The 27,689-nt window shown below is 39.5% G+C and overlaps 3 protein-coding genes across 41 annotated transcripts in view; 2 read left to right on the top strand and 1 right to left on the bottom strand.

The window, feature by feature from the left end:
• LOC108899225 (hemicentin-1) overlaps nt 1-14,961 on the top strand; it is a 28,249-nt gene extending 13,288 nt beyond the window's left edge. For 9 of the 39 annotated variants that reach the window (XM_051072252.1, XM_051072249.1, XM_051072250.1 and 6 more), the window contains 6 exons: nt 6,061-6,378; nt 6,566-6,806; nt 10,973-10,986; nt 11,087-11,296; nt 11,431-11,544; nt 11,718-14,961. In XM_051072252.1, coding sequence (XP_050928209.1) covers nt 6,061-6,378; nt 6,566-6,806; nt 10,973-10,986; nt 11,087-11,296; nt 11,431-11,544; nt 11,718-11,905 — 1,085 coding nt within the window. In that variant the 3' untranslated portion in view covers nt 11,906-14,961. Of the gene's footprint in view, nt 1-1,205; nt 1,527-1,714; nt 1,967-2,066; nt 2,259-2,338; nt 3,194-6,060; nt 6,379-6,565; nt 6,827-6,886; nt 6,901-7,000; nt 7,193-7,274; nt 7,842-10,734; nt 10,987-11,086; nt 11,297-11,430; nt 11,545-11,717 lie in introns of those variants that run through there. The other 30 variants (XM_051072282.1, XM_051072265.1, XM_051072284.1 and 27 more) reach the window with 27 other exon arrangements.
• On the bottom strand, nt 12,190-21,037 carry cdx1a (caudal type homeobox 1a). Its single transcript, XM_018699565.2, has 3 exons — nt 20,373-21,037; nt 19,069-19,217; nt 12,190-18,089 (listed from the first exon to the last, which is right to left on the bottom strand). Exons 1-3 carry the CDS (start codon nt 20,713-20,715, stop codon nt 17,904-17,906), a joined length of 678 nt encoding a protein of 225 aa, XP_018555081.1. The 5' UTR covers nt 20,716-21,037; the 3' UTR covers nt 12,190-17,903.
• A 4,648-nt stretch (nt 21,038-25,685) lies between these two features.
• The window catches only part of pdgfrb (platelet-derived growth factor receptor, beta polypeptide), a 30,068-nt gene continuing 28,064 nt past the window's right edge, over nt 25,686-27,689 (top strand). The window contains exon 1 of the mRNA XM_018699479.2: nt 25,686-26,344. The gene's annotated coding sequence lies outside the window, so the exon portion shown is untranslated. The remainder of the gene's footprint in view (nt 26,345-27,689) is intronic.

The following is a 27,689-nucleotide window of genomic DNA, read 5'->3' as shown; positions in this document are numbered from 1 at the left end:
TCTAACCTTATAATCACAGATTATACATTTAATAACTGCTGATCTTTATTTTGGTTTTTCAGAAAACTTCCAGACTCATCCACCATATTAGTGAGGCTGAGATTTCCTCTGCTGCTTTATATGGTCTTTACTGCTATTTAAAGATAACTCTGCTCCATAAAACAGTTTGCTGAGACCATGCAGAGAGAGAGAAAACATTTTCACGCTGCGGCTTACTATTACTATTACTGCCTCCAGAGAAGTGACTGAAACACAGTCTCTCATGTTTATGGACGTACACTGTCATTTTCCTTTATCCATCAGATGCCAGTAGAGGGTGACAGAGGATTGATCAGACAAAGAAGCACAGCGTGAGCGTTACTTGAGAATCCAAACCTATGGTCAGAATGACACAACAACCATCAATAAAATGAACATCTTCAAAAAGCTTTGAAAATGTTCTTTGGATCCATGTCCTTTTCCCTGTCAGTACAAATACACAGTTTATATGTAGAATCATCCTCCTCAAATCTCAGTGTGATGGCAGAGCACAGTTTTGTTCATTGAATAAATAAATATCTCTCTGTGTATCTACGTGTCAGACACCCTGAGAGGGATGACATGCTGTTTTGTTGTTTTTGTTTAATATGTGTTATGTTGTCTTGATGCTCTTCTTTCAATATAATGTCAACTAGTGCAACACACTGCCAGTACCTGTGATGTCAGCAATAAACTTATGATGACAAAGTTGAGTTAACAAACTAAAAAAATAGGGGAACAATAATAAGAGAAATAAAAGAGGTGAGGAAGTGAAGATTGCAACCAAGGAAGATGACACATTAAATATTTACATAATGACCATGTTGAATTCACTTCCCTTTTCACCTTCACACATTCAGTCTTCATAGCTTTTGTTCTAAGGCTGATCACTAACAGAAATCATTTCAGACCGTTCAGTGTCAGATGTACATACTCTCTTTTAGAGTTTGTCTGAAAGTTGCTGACTGAGTCAACAGAGGCTGAACAGTGAGAGGACATGGGTGCTGTGTTTGGACTGTTGCTGATGATTTTAGGAGTCTCTCATGGTGAGGTTTTCAGTAGTTTTTAAATCAAATGTGTGTATTTTAGGTCAATATTTGCATATGTCTGAAACACTTTCTTTCACTTTCAGGTAAATGAAATGATCACAAATGTGATATTTATGCTAACCTATTTAAATTTTCCAGGTGTGGAAACCTCCTGTGATGGCAGACGGGATGGAGCTCAGTGTTATGGAGCTTTGGGAGGAACTGTGGTCCTCCAGCTGATGGACAGCACCTCAGAAATATTTAAATATGAATGGAAGAAGAACAAAACAACAACAATATTTTGGGGAAAAAAGACAATTGTGACTAATAATATAGCAAACAGATCCCTCTTTACTCCCAGTGATGGAACATTTAGGATCAATAACCTGAGCAGGAATGACAGTGGTGAATATACCCTCCAAACATATGATTCAAGTGGACAGATATCAGAGCCACAGACTCTACAGTTGTTCATTCAAGGTAAATAACTTTTTTTGCCTGCTGTGTAATTTCGTAAAATGCACATACATCTCATATTCTATTGACAGCTGCATCTCATATTTGACATATATCTATATTCTGTGCCTGCCCTGTTCTGTATTAGAAACTGTGAATGATGACAGATTCAGTTTTAATATCAAAACATCATGTGAGTGTTTTTCCCTCAGCTCCTGTGTCCTCTGTCCTGCTGGTCTCTGAGTGTCTGTCCCAGGGATGGACGAGGGTGTCCTGTTCCTCTGAGGGAGGGGACAGTCCTCAGTACAGCTGGACTCTGGATGGACACACACTGACAGATGCTGAGCTCCTCTCTGGAAATCAGACTAACAACATCATTCTGAAACAAGACGTCTCAGGACGTCTGGTCTGTTCAGTCAGGAATCACGTCAGTAGTGTCTCCAGAGAAGAGAGGATCTCATGTAGTGAGTGAGAACATGAGTTGGAAACAGCTTGATGATGTTGACACTAATGATTACGATCACTCTGTACATCAGTCATGGTTGATCTGTTTCTTTCCCATAGTCTTCATCAACTGCACCTTATCCAATGGGACACACATATCACAGTGGGTGTCTGCTGCCACTAACACACTGTGTATTGAGCCAACAGCAGCCCCTACCACGGAGACTTCCACTGTGGGTAAGGAGACTGTCAACACAGTGACAATTACTAATGTCACATCCTCCAATCAAACTGTGACTTCCTCCATCAGAGGTGACTCATGGTGAATCAGTGAGTAAAAACTAACTCTCTTGTCACAGACCTAACTTGACATGTGATTTGTGTCTTTATAGAAACAGATCACTCTCTGCTCATATGTGGTTTGCGAGCAGCTGTGGCAGTTCTTCTACTGATCGGGATTATCGTCTATTTTGCCTGGAAGAAAAAGAAATCCATGAAAGCTGAAGGCTCTGCCATCCCAGGAAGAATGGAAAACCCAGCTAACTCTGTTGTGATGGTTGAAATGTGAAGTTCTGCATCTGAACTTTAACTCTCTGAATACAACATTTTAGTGTTGCCTCTCTTGCTGTGGTTGCTCATGTGTCTGTTTAGAGTGAAAATGCTCTCATGTTTTTGTTCTTTATAAAACTACTTCTGCCTTTTGCCTCTACAGTGAAAACAATGTATATCCAAACACTGTTGTTAATGTTTTATTCATGGACTGTCCCTTTAATGACTGCTGAGAGGACTCACTTGTAGTAGGTGGGAGGTTTCCCTCTATTGGTTCACACAGACATTACTGTTGATCACAGATGATTCTGTATTCACTGAGACTCTCTGCTGAGAACATTCAAACATTCCAAGAAAAATAATGATCATTAAAATAATATTTGGAAGAGCAAAACATTTCAACATAGAGGTGTTACTGCTTCAAGAGGCTTCTTTGACTCTAGATACTGTGTAAAATTTGAACAACCACAACTCAGAAAAAAATATATATTGAGACTTCACTGTTAAAACCAGAATTAAAATACATTTAGTATCTGAATATTTTTTTATGCTCAACATGCTGTTGTAACAATGATGTGCAAAGTGGGTTTGAGGCAGTTTTAAATGGACAAGATCTGTCCATAGATCTAAATGTTAATGAAGTGGAACTGGCAGAATATAACTTACAGGAATAATGGAATAAAAGAGTGTCTATGGTTTATATGTTGACAGTTTTACTTAAACTTTCTCCTCCTTCATAGCTGAGTGCAGTTGTAGTCTTCTCCCTTATATGCTGAAACTTGTAACTCATTTTATACAGAACCACAGAAACCATTTGACGCCTTCTGGTCTCAAGCATCTGTTTAAAGACACAGCCTCAGTTTCCCATGACACTTTATTTTAGGTCCATATACTAGCTGCTGTGCAGAAAATCAAAAAGAAAGCTTTACAAAACAAAATGATGTCTTCAGTCACGGCCTAAAGGACAGTAATTAGAACATGGGATGACCAGTTAAGACCAGTATAGTATCCTGCTTCCTTTACTTGATTATGTTAAACTGGCCTCTACACAGTTTTCTTCAAGTGCATACAATCTTCTGTGTATGAACAAGACACCATCTCTCCTTCTAAACCACCCTTTACTTGATGATGTTAAAATTTCATTTTATATATATACTTCTGCATTTTTTGCAAAAGTATATATATATATCTGGAAATACACTGACAGTCAATGAAAGTGCATTACCTTGAAGATTTGAAAATATTTTATCGTATGTCTACTGGATCAGTTCTCATTACACTGTTCTGTTTTCAACACATTAAGGTGATGCATTTTCATTGACTGTAAGTATAGATACATATAACAACATGTCTGTGGCTGCAGCAGATGCCATGTTAACTTATCTCTAGGGTCTACTTCCTCTTCATGCTCTCAAATGTATAATTAGAACAACACACTGCTTAGTTGGAACTTTCTCATCTATAAAGCTTAGTGAGTCAGTGCAGGACGTACATGTTTGCTTTTGGGTGAAGAAGAGGAGTTTGTCTGAAAGCTGCTAACCAGGTCAACAGAGGCTGAACAGTGAGGAGACATGGAAGCTGTGGACTGTTGCTGATGCTGCTCAGAGTCTCTCATGGTGAGCTGCTTTACTCTGCTTTACAGGTCATGTATGTTATTTGACAAGGTTTGTAGGATTAAGTATAATCAGTGGGTACATCTTCAGTGATGGAGTTATGGAGCACTGACCCACACTGAGACTGAATTACTACAAGGATCATGACATATAAAGGAATTAAACAGAATTCATTATTCATTTCAACCTTAAACTTAAACTGTAGTGTACTGAGATAGATGTATGATGCTGAAATAAACTGAAAGAAACTCAGCTTGAAACTGAGATACAAGTAACAAATACAAAAGATACAGAAGATACATGAAATTAAACCTTTGAGGACATAATTCAAACTAATGTGACCTAATGCTGAATCATAATTACAACCTGTTGTTACAACAGAAATACAGTTTTAACAGTCACTAAAGACACTGCTGAGGGGCGTGGCTTTAAGTTTGTGTGTGAGTTGTTAAGTGAAATGTTCATATTTTACAAGACAGGAACACTTTCATATGAGACACTATGAAATGAGTCCGTTTGGATTTTGTTTAGTTTGTTTGCTTGTTTTTTCAGTTTTTTTCATTTCAAATCTCACTCAAGTTCATGAATTAATCCAATTTAACTTCCTGAAAGTTGCTTTAACGTTCATTGCATGAAATAATAAAACCAGAGACACTATGTTAATTTAAATTACTTAAAGTTGTCTTTTTCATCGTTTCATACACATTTCAAAAAACACAGCCTAAACAAAATTTGAATTTCTGTATATTTGAACAATAATGTCTACAGTCAGATGAGTTTTCAGTGACAGGGTGAGGTTAACTTCACTTAAACACAGAGTGTTTTACAGAAAATGTTGTAGTTTAGCAGCTAAATCCAAATTGTTTTCCAGTCACAGACCTTTGTGATGTTGAGCTACTGATGAATTACTGCTGTTTGCAAACTGTGAGGACTTGTAGTCTGAAACACACTGTTTACGTTTTTGATTTAATTTAAATGACAATATTTGCATGTTCATAAAGACATGAAATGATCATAACTGTGATTTTTATTAATACCAAGTGTGGAAACCTCCAGCTAACCCACCTTTTAATTACGTTTATTTAGATGATGTTGAATGTCATTTTTATAAAAGTGAAAAATTCAGTGACTCTGTATATTTGTCTGAATGTATATATAGCAACATGCCAATGACTGCAGCGGATGACACATGAACATGTTTCACAGAAATTTAATGTCAGTAACTTCACAAGTACTGACCACTGCTTCCTCTTAACCCTCTCAAATGTATAATTACAACAAAGCCCTGTTTAGTTTCAGTTTTTCTAAAGTTGATCACTAATCATTTCAGACTGGTCAGTGTAGGACGTACATGTTTGCTTTTGGGTGAAGAAGAGGAGTTTGTCTGAAAGTTGCTAACCAGGTCAACAGAGGCTGAACAGTGAGGAGACATGGAAGCTGTGTTTGGACTGTTGCTGATGCTGCTCAGAGTCTCTCATGGTGAGCTGCTCAACTTTATTCATGTGTCAATTTTTAATATTTGACTTTATATATCAGCAATATGTTTTGTGGCAATATATTTTTATTCCTCATTGGGATCATATGTAGTCATGCTTCTTTTTTTGATGATGATGAATTCAGCTGTTAACAGTCAGGTTTCATTTCCACGTGCACTTACAGCTAAATGGAATTCAGCCACAATTAATTTAATTATTTACACCTGTGCTTTTCTTACTCTGATACATCAAACTGTCCTCTACAGTGAAAACAGCACTGTTAGCTGAACCTGTGTAATGCTCAGCTGCACAACAATGAACGCCTGTTTGCATGATGTGGTCTGAGAGACACTATTTCTGTTTTAGGTCAATATTTGTATATGTCTGAAACACTGTCATGGTCATTCTGGTAAATGAAATGATTAAAACTGTGAAATTATGCTTTTATCTTAAAACCTATTTTTCAAAAATTTCCAGGTGTGGAAACCTACTGTGATGGCAGACAGGATGGAGCTCAGTGTTATGGAGCTTTGGGAGGAACTGTGGTCCTCCAGCTGATGGACAGCGCCTCAGAAATATTTAGATATGAATGGAAGAAGAACAACAAAACAGCAATACTCCAGGGAGGAAAGAACAAAAAACTGATTAACCAGATAGAAAACAGATCATCTTTTAGTGATGGAACATTTAGGATCAATAACCTGAGCAGGAATAACAGTGGTGAATATACCCTCCAAACATATGATTCAAATGGAAAGAAATCAGAGCCACAGACTCTACAGTTGTTCATTCAAGGTAAATAACTTTTTTTGCCTGCTGTGTAATTTCGTAAAATGCACATAAATCTCATATTCTATTGACAGCTGCATCTCATATTTGACATATATCTATATTCTGTGCCTGCCCTGTTCTGTATTAGAAACTGTGAATGATGACAGATTCAGTTTTAATATCAAAAGTCATGTGAGTGTTTTTCCCTCAGCTCCTGTGTCCTCTGTCCTGCTGGTCTCTGAGTGTCTGTCCCAGGGATGGACGAGGGTGTCCTGTTCCTCTGAGGGAGGGGACAGTCCTCAGTACAGCTGGACTCTGGATGGACACACACTGACAGATGCTGAGCTCCTCTCTGGAAATCATGAGACTAACAACATCATTCTGAAACAAGACGTCTCAGGACGTCTGGTCTGTTCAGTCAGGAATCACGTCAGTAGTGTCTCCAGAGAAGAAAATATATCTACCTGTAAAGGTGAGGCAGAACATCATGGGCATACGACTTGAACTTGATCATTAGTGTCTCCAGAGAAGAGAGGATCTCATGTAGTGAGTGAGAACATGAGTTGGAAACAGCTTGATGATGTTGACACTGATGATTACGATCACTCTGTACATCAGTCATGGTTGATCTGTTTCTTTCCCATAGTCTTCATCAACTGCAACTTATCCAATGGGACACACATATCACAGTGGGTGTCTGCTGCCACTAACACACTGTGTATTGAGCCAACAGCAGCCCCTACCACGGAGACTTCCACTGTGGGTAAGGAGACTGTCAACACAGTGACAATTACTAATGTCACATCCTCCAATCAAACTGTGACTTCCTCCATCAGAGGTAAATAATGGTGAATCAGTGAGTAAAAACTAACTCTCTTGTCACAGACCTAACTTGACATGTGATTTGTGTGTCTTTATAGAAACAGATCACTCTCTGCTCATATGTGGTTTGCGAGCAGCTGTGGCAGTTCTTCTACTGATCGGGATTATCGTCTATTTTGCCTGGAAGAAAAAGAAATCCATGAAAGCTGAAGGCTCTGCCATCCCAGGAAGAATGGAAAACCCAGCTAACTCTGTTGTGATGGTTGAAATGTGAAGTTCTGCATCTGAACTTTAACTCTCTGAATACAACATTTTAGTGTTGCCTCTCTTGCTGTGGTTGCTCATGTGTCTGTATGAAAGTGAAAATACTGTTTAGAGTGAAAATGCTCTCATGTTTTTGTTCTTTATAAAACTACTTCTGCCTTTTGCCTGTACAGTGAAAACAATGTATATCCACACTGTTGTTAACGTTTTATTCATGGACTGTCCCTTTAATGACTGCTGAGAGGACTCACTTGTAGTAGGTGGGAGGTTTCCCTCTATTGGTTCACACAGACATTACTGTTGATCACAGATGATTCTGTATTCACTGAGACTCTCTGCTGAGAACATTCAAACATTTCAAGAAAAATAATGATCATTAAAATAATATTTTCATGACCAAATCATTTCATCATGTAGAAGTAACTGCTTTAAGAGGCTTGTCTGAAACCATCTGCCTCTTCAGATACTGAATGTGAAATATGCCTCTTTATTCTTGCAACTACAATGTCACAAGTCTTTTAATATTTTTAGCCATTTGCCTCTAATCAAATTGCCAGTAGAGGGCGACATAATCTAAGGGGACAACAGACAGAGAGAGAGAGAGAGAGAGGATGACATGATAAATTTAAACTTCAAACCATGAACATGACAGAGAAGCAGCATGAGCTTTAGACCAGTGTAAGAAAGCTGCACAGTGAAGGTTTATATTTAATGATCTTGTGTGTATTTTCAGTGCAACTGAAGAACTGAAATAACCAGTTGAAGCAAATACTCTGCTTCCCTTTGAAAATAAAACTTTTCTAATGTAGCTGGCAGTTACAGTCTGAGGCTGTATCATGCTGTTTTGCCACTATAGCTAGAGGTTGAAATTGTGTTTTAAAAAATGCAATAATTATTATCACAAATGTTCAAATGTTCAAAATCACATTCTAAAAAAATGTAATTCATATTTACATTTGTTCGCTTCACTTAAATGTGTTTTACTGGCTCATAATCCTTAATTTACAGACAATGTATTTTCACATAGTTAAACATTTATACTTCAGTGGTGTCTATGTTTATCCAAAAAATCCTTAAGTGGTTTTAAAGGTGAACTGAACATTGTTCTCCACTATGTAAATACAATAAATAAACTTCTAGATGTCATTCACCTAATTTTTAAAAAATTCCTTCAGTAATTCAAAATATCCCCCCACCCCCAATATCTGAAGACCTCACTGTTTAAACCAAAATACGTTTTGTGCCTAAATTTCTTTTTCATACTGAACATGCTGTTGTAACAATGATGAGGAAGTGGTTTTAGGGCAGTTTGAGAGGTTGAGGCAGCATCAGGCTGTGATTGAAATTAAACTTGTTATCATATGTTCAAGGATGAGAAACGTGCATCATGATGTACCATTTGCTTATTTTCTCACAGATGATGAAACAGAGAGACCAGTTGTACAGTGTCACCCGAACATAACAAGATCTGTTTTGTAATTGTTCATTTGGTGGATGTCTCAGACATGTCATGTCTTAAATCCTCTTTCAGTCTGAAGGAGGAATATTTCCCTCTCCTCCACTCAGTCCATCATGCACACCAAGGCCCTCTTTTCACCAAAAGAGGAAGTGAAACTGATATCACTTCCTGTTTTCCTCTCTGCCCACAAAAATATGAATACACGAACGCTACGCTTGATCAAAGTTTTCACACATTCTTCTCTCGGGCTGATCACTGACAGGACACGTTCAGGTTGTTCAGAATAGGATACACGTGTTTGATTTTGGGTGAAGAAGAGGAGTTTGTCTGAAAGCTGCTAACTGGGTCAACAGAGGCTGAACACTGAGGAGACATGGAAGCTGTGGTTGGACTTTTGCTGATGCTGCTCGGGGTCTCCTATGGTGAGCTGTTCAATTTTTAATATTTAACTTTATGTATCGGCAACATTTTTTGTAGCGATATATTTTTATGCCTCATTGGGATCATGTCTAGTCATGTTTTTTGCTGATAAATTCAGCTGTAAGGGTCAGTTGAACTCTACAGCAGTTTCATTTCCACATGGACATGCACTTACAGTAAATACAGAAATTATGATAGAGTAACTAAATAATAACTAATTTTTAATTTTAAAAAATTGTTTACAGTACAGACATTTAATGAACCTTCCCCCTTAAAATATCCATTACATCACAAAAAACAGAACTCATTCATTTGCCTTGTGCATCTTTTTTTTTTCAAGACATATAATTTGGTATCCTAGGAGTTGGGATTGATTTAAATCAAGCTTCTTTATGTTTGCACAAAATTTGTATAACAGCATGATTTTTTAATTATTATAAGAATTCAACTGAATGAACTAAATGACTAAATAGGCTTTTCCACAGCAAACCTTGTGACTTGTCATTGCAGGAAAAGCACAGATGTTACTAACAACATTAACAATGAGTTTGTTCTGTTCAAGTGTCACAGTAAGTCATGACAGTGTGACAGGCAGCATGAACAAAACCACAACACTGACACACAAGCAGCTAAATGGAATTCAGCCACAATTAATTTTATTATTTACACCTGTGCTTTTCTTACTCTGATACATCAAACTGTCCTCTACAGTGAAAACAGCACTGTTAGCTGAACCTGTGTAATGCTCAGCTGCACAACAATGAACGCCTGTTTGCATAATGTGGTCTGAGAGACACTATTTCTGTTTTAGGTCAATATTTGCATATGTCTGAAACACTGTCATGGTCATTCTGGTAAATGAAATGATCAACACTGTTATATTCTTTTCTCTTAAAACCTATTTTCTAGGCATGGAAGCCTACTGTGATGGCAGACAGGATGGAGCTCAGTGTTATGGAGCTTTGGGAGGAACTGTGGTCCTCCAGCTGATGGACAGCGCCTCAGAAATATTAAGATATGAATGGAAGAAGAACAACAAAACAGCAATACTCCAGGGAGGAAAGAACAAAAAACTGATTAACCAGATAGAAAACAGATCCTCTTTTAGTGATGGAACATTTAGGATCAATAACCTGAGCAGGAATGACAGTGGTGAATATACCCTCCAAACATATGATTCAAATGGAAAGAAATCAGAGCCACAGACTCTACAGTTGTTCATTCAAGGTAAATAACTTTTTTTGCCTGCTGTGTAATTTCGTAAAATGCACAAACATCTCATATTCTATTGACAGCTGCATCTCATATTTGACATATATCTATATTCTGTGCCTGCCCTGTTCTGTATTAGAAACTGTGAATGATGACAGATTCAGTTTTAATATCAAAACATCATGTGAGTGTTTTTCCCTCAGCTCCTGTGTCCTCTGTCCTGCTGGTCTCTGAGTGTCTGTCCCAGGGATGGACGAGGGTGTCCTGTTCCTCTGAGGGAGGGGACAGTCCTCAGTACAATTTGACTCTGGATGGACACACACTGACAGATGCTGAGCTCCTCTCTGGAAATCAGACTAACAACATCATTCTGAAACAAAACGTCTCAGGACATCTGGTCTGTTCAGTCAGGAATCACGTCAGTAGTGTCTCCAGAGAAGAGAGGATCTCATGTAGTGAGTGAGAACATGAGTTGGAAACAGCTTGATGATGTTGACACTGATGATTACGATCACTCTGTACATCAGTCATGGTTGATCTGTTTCTTTCCCATAGTCTTCATCAACTGCACCTTATCCAATGGGACACACATATCACAGTGGGTGTCTGCTGCCACTAACACACTGTGTATCGAGCTGACAACAGCCCCTACCACGGAGACTTCCACTGTGGGTAAGGAGACTGTCAACACAGTGACAATTACTAATGTCACATCCTCCAATCAAACTGTGACTTCCTCCATCAGTGATGACCCATGGTACTTTAGTAAGTGAAAACTAACTCTGCTGCAGTGGATTCATTAATGTCATTTTCTCTTTTTTTCCTCTGTCTGTGACATAAAACACCTGTAATGTCTGCTTTTTTAACCATTGGTGTGTCTCTTTTGTCTTTTTTCACAGGAAAAAACAATGTGGTAGCGATAGCCGGTGTACTCTTAGCACTGGTAATACTCGTACTGGTCGGGGTGGCTGTCATCTGTAGTCAGAAGAAACAGAAAAATGACAAACCTAAGGGTACAAAACCTAACTTCCCTTTTCCTGACTCATTGCGTTCATGCTGTTTCTTTGATCTTTCTATAGATTGAAGGAATAGTTTGAACAATTTCCTTAACAATCCACTGTTTTCACTAACTGCATTCAGGCATTAGATATGATGTATTGTTCCACTTCTTCCCTCCACTCTGCAGAGGAGACAGATGAGCAGGAATTAACCTATGCAGACGTCAGGTTCATGCAGCGGCAGGGGCAGCAGGTGCAGAAGAGGGCAGAGGTGGAGGTGGAGTACGGCCAGGTCAAGTTTCCGCAGCGACCTCGGCAGTCTGTTGAACGAGCAGGAGACGACTGCTTGTACGCCCAGGTCCATAAAGACAGGTGATCTGAAGTGTTCAGTATTCTTACAAAGACTGCACCACTTAAGGCAGATAGAGGGAAGGAGGTGTTCGTCTAAATGCCCCCGAGGACTTTCACTTTAATTTAATGTGAAATACAGTGCACAAAAGCTCATACATATTGTGGTTTCTGTACTTTTACTGTACTTCTTGGTTGTGACAGGGCATCAAATCATCCAGTGTTATGCCACATTTTGGCTTAACGTTTCCAACTCAGCCCAAGAAAATTACAATGGCACATTTAAATCACATTGTGAATGGCTGTGGTGGATTATTTAACATTTTCTTGCAAAAAAAAAAAAAAAAAAAAAAAAAAAAAAAGATTTGTCTATCTTAACAGCACATTTTTGTTTTTAATTTTCCTTTAATTTATAAGCAGCAGTGTCACTTAACTGTAAATTTGCCACAAAGATGATCCAAATTCTAAGGATAGCAATGTCATTGCAGTCAGTCTAGCTTTAGTACCCTGCAGTAATCTATGGTCCTCTGAATAAGTGTCACCAGTACTTTTATGCTGGTCTGCTGATCTCAAATGGCAACTTTTAACTTAACGTCAAAGTAAAAAAGTTATCACTAACTTAAATGAAATTGTGTTAATTAAACAAATAAGCAGGGGTTAGTTGAGGGTCAGAGTGTATAAAATAAACTCAGGTACAGTGTGCATTGCAAAAATAGATTTATTCATGGGTTTGGTGTATGAGTGTGTGTGTGTGCGTGTGTGTGTGTGTGTGCGTGTGCGTGTGCGTGTGCGTGTGTGTGGGAGTTAATGTCAAACTCCACCATCTTCCTCTCTAGGCTAGAGATTCATTTGTATAGAAATGTCTTGTCTCTCGGGAAATTCATTGTAAGCAAGTACTTGTTTCCATGGTGTAAGCACTTCTGCTTTTTCTTAGGCTTGAGCTCGGTCTTACAAAATAGTTACATGGTGTGATATTTAAGAAACCTGGTTACAGGGTGTTCAAACCATTTGTAAGACGAGTTAAATCTGATATCCCTTTAATGCAATGATAATTTTGAGTGGATTGTGTAATTTGAATCATGTTACATAAAGTCAGAATTAGACTAAAAGTTAGTTCATGTTTGTGTTTTGATAGATGCAGACATAAATAACATACAATTTTTAATAACCAATTTAATTACATCTCAGAATTGCCTGTAACTACAATATATGCAGTTGCCTCTGAAATTTGAAATGGTAACACTTATAGTCACTTCTTACTAAACCGAGTAAACTCAAGTTGTTGGATGTATACTATGTGTTGTTCGAGAGGAAATGGACTTAACAACTTGTCAGATTCTGAGGGCACAAGATGTGTGTATCACACCACCATCAAGTTACGTTTGCTATATTTAGTTCAATGTGTTTCCTTTGCCTTTGTGGCTTCCAGTTTAGAATGTGCGTGACAGAGCATAAATAGAGATATCAGAGTTTGTCAACCGTAGCAACACTCAACTTTAATAACTCAGATTTTGGTTTATTTATGCTCCAACTTTAAAGTTTGGAGGAGAAACACTGTGGTTATTTACATTATGCAAATTATTTGGGATTAGTAGAAAATCAGTTCAGAGCAAACTATCAGTTAAATTGAACTGCATGCAACTGAGGACTTGATCAAGTAGATCAATGTGTAATTTATAGCCACTTTTAATAGTTGCATTGTGCAGTTGAACAAGGGATAGACAGTAAAATGCAGAGCACATTCACTAGCAGGATATATGCTCATACAGGAGAATTTCCTTAAGCTACCAGTAACTCCTCTGCAAGATTCAAGATTCACAGGTTTTATTGTTTGAACATGTGACAAATGAAAAACTTTGAACCATGAATGTGCAGAGGTTGATCACTACATTCTCTTCAGCATAACTCTCTGTCTGAAAGCAGTGCTTTAGTCACATAAAACAGCTCAGTACCACATTTTAACCTCTTGAAGTCAGTCAGACTTAGATGGTAATGCACAAGAGATTTTAAGTTTTAAAATATTTTGGAATGAAATTGACTTATTGACTCTTAGGTTACAGGAGGATGTACAAAGCTTGTTCTGGAGACAACAACTTGTATAGTGTCAAAGCTGTAAATGGATGCAGGTCAAAGCTAAATATGATCCTCTGCCAGCAGTCTTTTGGTGTGGGTGTGGACCTGGTCAGGCGGGTCAAACCCTCAATTCACAGTTGGTTTTCTCTGTTCAGTTACACCCTCCTAAACTCTGAACTCTACAAGTATATTCACATGAAAGACAGCGTGACTTAGGCTGGTTGCACTAAATATTCTAAATTAGTTTGGTGAACTTTAGTTCTGTTTATTTCAGTTCCTCTCTGTTGCATACTACTTTAGCTGCAAATGTTTTGCAAATTCTTGCAATGCATGCATGCATACATACATATATGTATGAATGTGTGTGTGTGTGTGTGTGTGTGTGTGTGTTCATGTGTGTGTAAATGTACACATTCAATTACTTTTTTTTAAGTTATGTTAACACATGGCTTTAATTAAAGACAGAGGTTGCATGTTTGATTTGGTTTGATAGTTTGAGGTTAAAGGTTGACAGCATTGGACTACTATTCAGCTGATTCACAAAGCCATAAAATTGGTGTTTATGGTCCAGGATAGTTGTAGTGTCCTTAAACAACCATCTCAGATCCCTTCTTAGTTGAACCCTCTTGTTGAAACACAGTTGAACTTCTGACTGACATAATCTACTGAGCAAATAATTGACAACACTGGAGAAGTGTAATAAACCTGCTCCAACAATCCAGTATCCTTTTGCCATCTGATAAGACAGCCTGTTCAACATAATATCTGTATGGGTAACAACTTGTTGAGTATTGTTTCAACTGTTAACCTTGTTATTTGTGCATGACACAGTAAACCCAGATAAATTAAGCTGTTGCATATGAACTCTTGATAGATTTGGTTGAACCACAATCAAACATTAATTTTTTTCCTCATAAAAAGCAGATGATTTTTTTTTTTTTTTTGCGTTGTCGTGACACTTTCATGTGATGTTACCTTGCCATGCCAAAGCCATTAAACTATAAAACCAGACTTTTGAATGGTGCCAGTTCTTCAATCCTGGTCATGTAAGTCTTTGATCGAATGTATCTTTCAGGTGACTTCTAATTTAAAGTTTAAAGAATTTGTCAGCAAACTAAATGATTTTTTGATTCAGTACTTCTTGTTTCAAATTCAGCATAAATGTAAAGTTCAGTTGTTAAACTGGATGCAAAGAAAAGCAATGTCAGAAGATATAAAGGTTAGTGTGAAAACATTTGTCAGAAGCCAGAGGCTGAATTACTACTTTACAATCCTCTAGCCCATATTATTATGTATGTATGGTACAGAAGTGAGGTAATTGCAATTATGAAGAACCTTTTCTCAGTGGAAATGTTTCAGAGGTTTGTGGTGCAGTGAAAGCAAATAGATCCACAGCTTGTGACTGTGGTTGGTGCTAATGAACAGATAATACAACCTAATCAATAAACCTCTGTGCTAAGTTGCTTTTTTATAAAATGTGCAGCAAAACACATTTTTACAAACATCAAAAGCAACTTTTAAGGGCACAAACAGACTATTACACTATTGTGATTAACGTGCTGAAAGAGAAAAGAGGGAAATTCTTCACTGCCCACACTGGTTACAAAAACACAAATTGCACAGCAAGTTGGTAGAACTGTGGTTTATTTTGGAAAACACAAATTCTGTAATCCTTTAACCATTTACCACTTAACATCTTTAAAGTGACTAACAGTGGCTCATACAGGTGTGTGATTATCTCTTCCATATATAGTACAAACTTTAAAACAGTCTTTTTTTAAACTCTTCCAGGTTCCTGACAAAGCTGAATGTCGGCGTTTAGCAGTACGGTGACTGTAGATCATGTGTCATGTGGTTGAGCTATCTGCAGCTGTTTTTCAGGATGTGGCTAAAGACTGAATGTCTTACTCCACGGTCATTTTTAAACACATTTATTACCCAGAAATGTTGCAGCTAAACAACAAGAACAACAATATTTCAATATAATAGAAAAAAAAGTTTTCACCAAATGTTTTTTATGTCATATTTTATACGTCTAACAATAACTGCCAGCCGAGCTTCACTGCGTTTACTTCCTACTTTTTTTTTTTATTTCTGTGCATTCACCTCCTCCATTACGCTATATATAGCTGCCTTCCTCCCCCTGACTGAAACCCACTGGTTTGTACTTTGTTAGTGAGTCCATTCCCATTATATATCCTGTATCAATAAAAAACATTAAGGGGCTGTTGGACTTTGGCATAACCTTTCTTTCCTGAGTAGTAACAAACACAACACATTCTCGCTCTATTTCCCATAAATTCAAATTACAAAATAGATGAAGTAGTTTCATTTTACTTCCCTAAAAAATAAGAAGAAGTTAATACATTGGCGTCGGCAATATCTGTAGTAGCTATATTTTTCTATACGTAAAGTATAATTCTGAGACTTATTTTCTTGTGTGGTCAGAGCAAAAAAGAGAGAAGAAGAACACACATTATTCCTCTTTTCTTCACAAGTTAAAATAAAATAATAAATGAGTGGAGAAACATAATGAATGTAGATGCTTCTTCTCAGAGGCACTGCATTGAACAATTACAGCCCATAATGCTCTATGGCATGTATAAAAATGCTGAGCAGGCCCAGTTGATTCGGATTTTGTATAAAAATAGCAAGAGGAAAAGATTTAAGTGAATTTAAAAGAAGGTTCATTGTTAGGTCACAGATGGCACTTCAGTCACAAGGTCAGTTCAGCTGGCTGCTGTTTCAATAGGAACAGTGTCTACACTGACATCTGCTTTTAGATCCATGAGAAAGACATCAGTAAATAGGCTCTGAAATTGTGGTTGACAGCAAACATCTGACGACTGTGATACTTGAGCATTAGTGTGACATGTAAGGAAAAACAGAAGTGCAGCTCTTCCTCAGATGTTGATGAGAATGTCAGTGCAGGACGTGATCAGACCATATCAGCAGGACACAGTCCGTTGACAGTTACACACAGAGGGATATTATACTAAGGTTACAGGGCGAAAACCCCTCATTACAAAGATGAATGCACATTTAAGAGTTCAGTGGTGCAAAGACCACAGGCACTGGTCTACAGAAATGTGGAAATAGGTGATAGACAAATGAGTCATTGCTCACCACTTTCTCAACAACTGAGTGAGCACACGTGGTGTACACCGAGAGAACTGTACAGGCCTGAATGCTTGACCCCTACTGGGAGGGACTCCATTGGCTCTGTTATGCTGTGGGGGGGCATTTTGCTGGCATGGTTTGGGGCCACTTGTCCCCTTAGAGGGAAAGATCATTGCAAATCAATACAAAGTTATTCTGAGTGATCACCTTCATCCTGTGATCAAACATTTCTATCCTGATGGGAATGGTCATCTGAAGAGGTCACTGAATGGTTTGATGAGTATGAAAATGAAGTGAATCACATGCTATGGCCATTGCAGTCAACAGGTCTCAACTTGACTGAACACAAATGTTAGACAGTGCTCTCCACAACCATCATCAAAACACAATGAGGAAATATCTTTTAGAAGAACGGTGTTCAATCCCTCCAGTGGACTTCAGAGACTTAATAATGCCAATGGCCCACTGAAGCAGTTCTGGTGGCTTGTGGTGTCCCAGCATTTGTCACCAATCTACATGTTACTGTGCCTATGTACTCAGCCACATACATTTCAACGTGCCCTCAGGTTAAAAAAAGGAACTTCTGATAGTTTCATCATCAATTCAACCACCACTTCTTACACATACGTTTGATGATAAACAAGTTTAAGTCCTGTGGTCAGCAAAAAACCCCCACTGGGGATGATCAGTACAAAAGATAAGTGGTGCTTGTTATTGTGAAAGGCAGAAAGTGCAGCATTATAACATACTGATGTGAATCATCTTCATCATTCTGTGTTAAACTTATAAAAAAACAAAACTATGTACACATCAGTCTTCCACATGAAATCCACCTAGTATTCCTCTGATATTGCATCAGACAAAATATTGCTGCTGGGGCTGGTGGTGATGTGGATGTCAGCGGGTCCACCATGAACAGGCGGGGTGGGTGTAGTCGTGGAGGCCTGCTGGGAATGCTGCAGCTTCTTCCTGTTGATTTTCCTCTCTTTGGCACGTCTGTTCTGAAACCAGATCTTCACCTGAAATGCAGATAAACACAAACATAAGATATCAACAAAACAAACATATTCATTATATAAAAACAGGAAGTGACCCTTTTTCATATTTTCCATTCAACCGTGTCTTTGTCACGTTCTTTGTGACAAACTGTAATGATTTCTGTTTCTGTGTCAACTTTCTCTTGTTCTGCCACATCTACTTTGTAATTTCAACTTTCCCAGAAATACTTGATGCAACCATTGCACTCAGCTGTGGGTTTAACAAGCTGAATAGGAAGGCGGAAGAAACAATTATAACAATAAGAGCATCATGAGAGCAAGAGTGAGGGTTTCACCATTAACGCTACTTATGTAAAATGCTTTGTTCGGCCACATAACATTATGGTTTATAGAGGTTTTCTATAATAAAGCTGGTTTCTCCAAATGGGATTGTTGAAGAACTTTCTGCTAATGTGTGCTGTGTTAACTCACCATGAGGGGACAACTAAGATATCAACTATGAAAATCACATGAAAAAAACTCCTCACCACTGTCACATTCACCCGTGGTGGCAAACATTTTGCTGCCTCATTTTGCACCCTATATGGCACCCAACCATTAAAGTGACACTGTGTAACTTGTCAAAGATGAAATAGCAGATTCTGCCTCTTCCAATGAGAAGTTGATTTCATAAGAAACAAAACACGCATTTGCTCAATCCAGTACACTCCGGGGGTTTTAAAGCCACAGCCTTACTTGGTCTAATGTGACCAGTAGTTCCTGTAAATTGCAACAGTGGCCGTTGTTCAGAAAGAGCTACCTATTGGAGAAAAAAAAGTAACAACTACTAAATGTAGCTGATTGCTGTGAAAACTAGTGAGTGTTTTCGAAGGTCAAGTTTTCAAGATCAAGTTTTCATGCTCAAACATTACACAGTCTCATTTTAGGTGACTGAGGAAACACGTGTAAAAATAACCTCACCATTTCTCAGAATTTCTTTAATTCGCCCCGGTGCTCTCACCTGTCTCTCAGAGAGGCTCAGTGCCATTGACAGCTCTGTCTTCCTCCTCATGGTGATGTAGCGGTTGAACTGAAACTCCTTTTCCAGCTCCAGACGTTGGTGGTCAGTATACACCACCCTGTACTTGTCCTTAGTGCGAGTCTTCCCTCCTAAGTGACACAAAAAAACCCCCAATCCTGAATTAGTAAAACAATCAATACAAGTTTGGATGATTGATAGATTGATTGAATAGGTGTTTTATCCCTCCCAGTGTATTTGTTTGTCTTCATTCTTTCCAGTAATACCAACAACAAGAATTCTGATGTCAGTGAGTCATGCAAAGCCTGAGTTGTGGCCAAACAGATGATTAATGTGAAGAAGTCTGGTGCCAGGTTCAAGTTCAGGCGCCACTTAAAACCTCATCAACTCTATTAATCACGCTAACTATAACTAATGTAAAGACTCCCCACTACATTGCATCAGTGGCTCTCCTTATCTCGGTGAGTGGTGTTTACATAGGTGTTTACACAGGCAGCTATTCATTGACATGCATGTTCTCGCAGGAACACACACACACTCCTAGGAAAGGGTGAGTCAGGGTTATCGATTTGAAATCATGACCATGTGACAGCATCGATCGAGGCAGACCAACGCACACGGAGACACACACACACACAGATCAGCAAGGCCTGAGGGTTTCGCCTTTAGACGAAGTGTGACTTCTGCAATCTTTCTGCAGTGCCTGCGTTATCTCGCCAGTCTGTCACCTTTTTGCACCCACCCAGTGGACAGAGAGGGTGGGGAGCGACACTTCTGCAGACTCCGCTGTTAGCTTTGCATTGACATCTTACCCTGACACTGGCGGAAGGGAGAGGTGAAAAGCTTGATGAATGTGTGTGCAGTCTGGTTTGACTGTGTACATGTTGAAATGGTTCCTGGAATGGAAAAAGTGTTTTACCATATCTGTCATCTGTACTCCAACTCACCTGCTGGGGTTTAGTTTGTCATGTGACTGCACCAAGGGCCCTATCTAACTAAAAATGATGTTTGTTTGAGCATCCTTTATCATTGTTATCTAGATGATGCTTTTCCTGTTAGTGTGTGGTATTTACAATATCTCATTTGAGATCAGCAACATGAAAACTTCAGGTTAGAGTTTTGATTACTTCAAAGAAGCAGTTGTTTTTCCCAGAATGATCAAGTGCTTCATTTTCTAATTATCTCATAAGCCAATGCAGTATTTAATCACACCACACAGGTAATAACAAGCCAACATGCTGACCCCTACGGCTGTATCCAGTATATATGTTATAATAAAATCCCACCTGAAACGGATGGTCTGATGGATTCATGTGGTCTCCTCCTGCTGTTGAAAGGGTCCTGTCCAGAGATGTAGTTGTAGGGGGTGAACGACCCCCCTCCAGCGGCGGTGGGCGTGCCGCTCAGCTCCGAGGTGAAGCTGACCTGCCCGGTGCTGGGGCTTGACCCCGGGAAGCTGTACGGGTACTCATCCCGGGGAGCGTAAATGGAGTTCCAGGCGCTCGTCGACGGGTCACTGACTCCCGGGACGTGATGATAGCCGGTGAAGTCATAAGGAGGTGGGATATACTGAGCGCTCATTGACAGAGTCTGAGCCGGGTGTCTCGCCGACTGTGAGCTGGGGTACATACCGGTGTCCTCGTTCTACAGGTGGGTGGTGATGGTAGACCTCGGTGATTCAAACCTCTTGGCGCATGTTAGGCCTCTGTGTTTATTCCCGGCGGGCTCTGGCGCTCTGTTTTCACTTCAGTCTAAGGTCCAGGCTTATTACTGCCAGGCTCCCTGTGCAGCGAGGCTACACACCTTTATGGATTTACTGCCGAGGAGTTCAAAAGTATCATCATGACGTCACGTTTTACCTGCGACCCACCTGCCCGCTCCTCTTGGCTACGTGAGGACATTGACCCTACCCGGTCTGCCCTGGTGGATCATTGTGATAAGGCCATCGTGTAAGGTGTGCGTGTTGCATACAGGTGCGCGCGCCCGTGCACGCTCGTGTGCACGTATACAGGGCTCATGTGACATTCAGGTGAGATATTGTGAATTAAAGTAGGCTATGAGTTAGCTCAGTGGTGGAGGACGCATATTGAAAGCAATATCACGATGTAAAAACAAATAAAAGCACATGTAAAAGCAAGTATTATCAATAAAGTAGAAGTTTTAATTAGGCAGCAGAATGTCATTGTCAGTAGACAGGATTTTAAAAATACAGTAAGGTTTCAGTGTTTTCCTACGTGGTCAGGATGGACATTAAGTTCATTTTAATGGTAATTTATTTAGGTTGTTTTTATTTTTAATAAAGTTTAATATGTTGGATGAATTAATATACAGAGGGGCAGCTTAAAGTGACACATTTTACAAGCTAATCATATATTTTAAATGTAAGATGCCAGTCTATGAATAAGTAACTGTAGCAGTCAGACAAATCTTGTGGCTTAAAAAGCTCTGTATTTGCCTGTGAAATGTATTGGAATAGAAGAATAAAGACAAGAGACACTACCTTTCTTTATTTGAGCCAACTCAGAGTGTGTATTTCACCTATGAGTTGACCTAATGTACTGCATGTTGATCAAGAGGCAGTGCTGTGGACAAATTTGAACATCCTTAAATGATTTCTGTTGACTGTTGCGTTCAGCTTCCTTTTTTCACTCCCAAAAAAAGAAACAAAATAAAAAAAAGAAACCACATATAGCCTAAGATAAGATATTGTCCTGTTCTTATTGTTTCCCCCGAAATTATTGCTCAAAGTGCAGGGAGGCAAATTTGGTATAATTTTATCTTTATGGTGTGACAGTGAGGTCAGGGAAGTCAGAGACACGTAAGCAAACAAACAAAGACGGAAACAAAAATGAGTTTACAATTGTGATATTTATGATTTCCCTTGGATAAGACATCCAATTTACAGTTGTTTCTGCAGTGTATAGACTGCTATAATGTACAACAAATACAAAAAGTGGCCATTCAAATTAAGTTTAAAGTCAAGTAATGGCAAAGTGAAGGTAAGTATGTCGATCATCCACCATGTCCCTGCTTAAAACAACCACATGAGGGCAGCAAAAAACTTAATATTGGAGGTTAACTTACTTGGTCAGACATCCTTGACAGTCACAAACAGGCTGTTTCCAAGCACACTGTGTGATCAATACACACAAAGGTTGTTCTTAAATTTAGTTGATGTATGTATTCCACTTGTCAAGCTCATCTATGGGTTCATCTGCATCTCAATCTGCTCAAACATTCATAAAAGATTCATGCCAGTGTCTTGGTCAGAACACTCATTATGAGCTATAACAGCTGTCAGCTGGTAGCATGAAGCAGGCTCATGCTAATGGAGAGAAACATGCCACAGGACTGAGCATTAAAGCAAGTGCAACATAAACATCAAACGCTTACATGTATTGTGAAAATTTATACATGAGAGCATAACCGCCAAGGAAAACCAGCATGGCTAAAAATAAAAGAATGTGGTTTTAGCATTTCATACACATTAGTGTATTAATGTGCAGTACAGAGTGTATTATGTAACCTGCCTGAGCATTACATCATCCTAAAATAGGACTAAAAATGTCTTCATTCAGACCCCAGTGCTTACACTTTTCTGCTGCTGTGTGCCAAAAATGAAAACCTGTGCTTTTTATTTCAGGCTGTATAAATCTTTAATATTTATCTAAATGAGGGGTTACTGTAGGCGATGATCCATGTATAGTAATTCATTTTAAACAGTGGAGCATAAACACTCTTCCCACTGGTCCCCTTGCAGTTGCACAGACGTTAAAGTCCATTGAGGGGGAACTAATAAAAGACTTGTATCCTCTTTTCACCAAATCTAAAAGCTCACATGTGTTAGAAAAAGAGTAGGTGCCCAGACACACCCAGAGCTTTCATCTTCCACTCAGACCTTTTACAGTCTACAAAAAGCTTGCAAACAGTACTTATCCAGTGCTAAACCCTTATAGCATGTCTGTAAGTTTCTGTTTCTCCATGGCAGTCAGACACTGAAAAGTAGAGAATGATTTATATTATTTATATTCTGTACAATAAGGATGATTCAGCCCCCTTTAGCATAATATCTCAATAAACAAAAAGTGGTCTTTACAAGTTGAGCAGTTCACTCAGGTTGATGATGACAAGTCACCACTTCAGTTATGGTTGTTTTATTTGATCATAGAGTGTGAGGTGGTGTGTATACTCACCCACTATGTCTGTGTTTAGACTTGCCTAATTAGAGATATAACAGCCCACAAATTTGATTGAAGTAATATTTCATTATGCAGGACCACATCAGGTTCCTGTTCTTAATACATGAAAATGACATTTTTATTTTTGTTCCTTTTTGTTGGACCTTTAAAACCAGATCATGTGATTACAGTTGAATAAAATTCTTTTTTGTGTTTTGAGTGTAATCCAACCACACTCACCAACCAACAACACGGAACAGATGCGACAAGTGAGACAAAAGTAACACAAAGTTAACATACTTTCCCTCTGTCATCCCCCATTTCAATTTCTCTCTTTTTTAAAAGAGTTTTCTTTTTTTTTTTGGTAGGCCTTTATTTGACACTATGCTGAGCAAAGAGCTGACAAGACATGAAGCTCACACTGAGGTCACCAGCCAGCCTTAGTTTCATTAATTTCTGGGCTTTTAATCTTCTTTATGATGTTCTGTATGTAACTCACGATTATTTTCCTTGTCTAATTTGCCAATTATTAATATTTTGATCATTTTGTCTGTAAAAATGTCATGATGACCAACAGGCTAAAACACAAAGAAAAGTAGCAGATCATCATATTGGAGAAGGACAAAAGAATGTTTCTTTTCTTAAAAAAAATAAGATTGATAGTGGCGAATTGATTTGCTGCTGATTGACCAGTCAACTGATGAAAGTGTATTTATCCTGATCTGTGTTGTTGCTTGAATTCTGCTGTTTTATTTGCAGTGAAATTATTTCTGTGATGTAATTTTAAAACAATGATTACGACGATTGCTGCTGTTGTATATTAAGCATATCTTATTTTTGTGGCTCATTTTCAGGTTTGGTCCTGAATGACATCATCTGAATCAAGCCTCAAGGAGCCTCTGACTCATACACCCCCTTATCGGTCCAACTTAAAATGAATTTGACTCCAGATCAAACCTTTAATGGCTTCATCCATCTTTATCTATCAGAGGTGAGTTGGGTTCAGCTCCAGGTCCAGGCCTCACCCCCGCTACTTCCTGCTTCTAACCTCCCCCACCCACCACCCACCCACCCCCTCCTCTTGTGGGCCCAGAGAGATAACTTCCAGCCTTATTCAAAACACAGTGAAATGCAAACTTGCAACAAGCATAAATGGTGGTTGCACCAGTTGCACTCCAGCCATGGCAACGGTCCAGATCAGCAGAGAAACCACTCTTCAGCTCTTCAGATAGGCTGAATAGGCTGAGTATTGTTGTGGCAGGATGATTTGGCATCCAGTTTGTTAAGTGGTGTACCACTCTGTCAAGCTGTACGAATAAACAAGGACAGCTGCCAAATATACAGCAACAGACACCCCCCCGTGTCCTCTTTCGCCATCACTTCATTGCAACAACATGTTGAAATTTTAGATGATAACAAAATGCAGCAACTGCGTGAGACACGTCTGTCTTGACTCTCTTAAGACTTCCACCTAGTGTGTCCTGCCGGAGCTATGGTTTGCTGCAGGATGTTTAGACAGAGTTTGTGTCTCATCTCAAGATTGTGTATGGAATGCATATGTGAACGTGATGTGTATTATTGCTGCATTATTACCTATTATCTCTTGCAGCTACATTTTATGGGGGTAAATTGATGGATTTAAAACAGATTATTTGCAAGGAGGTGTTAATTACACAAACAGAAGAAGAGAGACCTTAAAGTGGGACAGTCCTGTGTGGTGTTGCTCCCCTCCTATCTAATAACTGGGGCTTCAGTGGCTCTCTAATTACCGCTAGCAGGGCTTTTAGATTTACCCTCACAATTAGAGGAGAACATGGTTACCGTCCAATTTAGCCCCTGTTCCCTCCTCCCCTCTTCGTCTGCCCCGACCCCTTGTTAGAGAGAAAAAAAGGGCCTTCGTCAGCTGCGGGGTTGCGTTATGAATTTCAAGCCATCCGCTCATATCCTGGGAAAGGGAGAAATTAGGAAGAGGGCCAGCGCTGGAAAAACCAGACGTATTTGCATGGCGTTTGTGTGCACGTTTATGAAAGAGAGAAAAGAGGAGAGAAAGGAGACAGAGGGGGTGGGGGCTGAGGAGAGAGGGAGGTGTTGAGTTATTTTATGTGGGACAAAGAGAGGACATAAAAAAGGCAGAAAAAAGAGACGCACCATGTGAGAAATACAGGTTCACCCAAGTTTAACGTATTCTATGTGATTAATCTCTTTTACACTTTCATTTTAACACTGTGATTATATAAGTGAAATTATTTTTCTGAGAAACTGAGACTTCCATGTTTGTTTCCAAAGCAGGGCACCACATGCTCTGCCAAAACCTTTTTTTTTTCTTGCCTGGACCTCTCACTCACTCTCTCACTCTTTCTCTTCCTTTTTATTGTGTTTGTTGTTTTATGGAGGGGTTAGATGCGGTCCAGATTGCTGTTGCCAATAGAGACTGTCTCAGTTCACCTCCAGTTGCTCGCCACTCCATTCATAAACAAATCACTCCGGCTCAGGACCTCTCTGAGCCTGCTACCTAACAACAACAAGCAGAACTCGATCTGTATTTTGATGTTTTCTCCCTCTCAGCTCGCTCCCTTTTTTGAAACTTCCCTCTCTTGCTTTTCTGCTCAACTTCCCTCCACTGCTCCCTCCCTCCTTTCTTCTCTCTCTCTCTCAGCTTCACTGACACTCTGCTTGGTGTGAATCTGTCAGAGAAGGAGTGTGCATGTCTCCATTGGGAACCCTTTAAAAAAAAAAAAAAAAACTTAGAGCACTCATTGGGAGTGGTTTTCAGAGTGTGAGAGTGGAGAGAGAGAGATAGAGAGAGAGGAGAGACCCCTGCGGTGCTGTGATTTGACTTAACAAACAGCTGAGCTCAGAGCGGTACCTCCTCCAGTGGACTGCCCTGCCTGGGGACAGCGGAGATTAACCTCAGACTCTGAACATCAGAGGGATCCATACATCCGAAGCAAGCAGCCCCTGTAGAGACAAACAGCTGGAAATCTCTCCTCTGATTTCACAGGGAGGAGACCGACTGCTGGCCGGCAACCTCCCCGGACAGAGAGGGAAGACTTGCCCATGCGTCTGGGATCACTCTGAAGGTAAGAGGTCTTACTTCTCTGTCACTGTCTTGGATTTTACTTTTAGTCACGGCCGCTTGCCAGCTGTTGCCAGGCGTGAAGATGTACTGCACAAAGTGGTGAAAATTCACTTAGCCAGCATGGGAAGCCCACTGTGACAGATTGAATTTCATAGCTGTCTGTTTCTGGGAGGATGCTCCAACTCTGGACTGTTGGTTCATGTAACTTTCTTTGATTTAAACCGATAAAAAAAAAAAAAAATCTCATTTAACACCAGATGACAATTTTTGTTTTGTTGTGGGATGTTGTTGCTAGTTAATGGTAATGTGTCTGTGTTAGTGGTATTTGTCACCCGCATACTTGAATGTGTACACAACAGGAATTACAATGAGAAAGAGTGTGAGCAACCTGTTCAAACACCAACATGGTGGTGGTTTGCATCTCTGTACATAGACACCTTTTCACTCTTTACGCAGTGAAACTTCAACAGTGTTTACCTTCTCGCTAAGAGAATACGTTTGACAAGGTATCCCAGGGTCCCAGATCCACACACACACACTTGGCTTTACAGCACAGGCTGTTTGTATGCGCTCCACTTTGTGCTTCACTGCTAAAGGGCTTGTTTATACAGCCCTCCTCAGTCACCCTGAGTGAACTGACGGTCCTTGCCGCTAAACCATCAGTCTCTTTCCTCCCCTGTGCAGAATCAATCTTCTTGCATAGCTACATGGAGAAGCTCATTGAAAAGCCATGGCCATGCGGTGATATCAGACATGGCATCAGTCACTGTCACCAGCAGCCCTCCTTAACTGGGGATGGATCCCCTTTTAGAGATAAGACATACCAGCCTCAGTTTATAGCTTAATGCTTTGGTCACCCAACCTCTCATAAACCACTAACTCAGTCTCGTCTGAAGTGCGCAGAGCCGAGCAGAAATAAACAATCTGTTGAATCATCTCCTCTCATTCATCACAGCAGAAGGTTTTAGTACCTGGAATGAGTTACGTTACAGCAATGTGAGCTATTCCATGGCTGAGACGCATGTGGCATGCATGTCTTTTCGCTCTAATCCACCATATGTTTTGCACCTGAAAGCTTCCCCCACTTCCCTGCTACGTACGGCTGCTGTGGTGTTTAGTTGTCGGTTTGGTCGACTGCACATCCATCTTCCGTCTACTGACGACCTTTTTGATATGGGAGCATCTGAATTAGCATCGCTTGTAATAAAAACATTGTTGGCATGTGTTTTGGCTCTGCTGCTCTCCTCCTCTTTACTTCTTTTGAAGTTTTTTTTGATCTTCTCTGGCTCTGTGGATATTTTAGTCCCGGCATTGTCTAGTACTGTTGTTGTAGATGAGCTGTTGGA

This window comes from Lates calcarifer, linkage group LG8, assembly GCF_001640805.2.
Source record: "Lates calcarifer isolate ASB-BC8 linkage group LG8, TLL_Latcal_v3, whole genome shotgun sequence".
Taxonomy (NCBI): Eukaryota; Metazoa; Chordata; class Actinopteri; family Centropomidae; genus Lates; species Lates calcarifer.
This window is presented reverse-complemented; position numbering and strand designations above follow the sequence as displayed.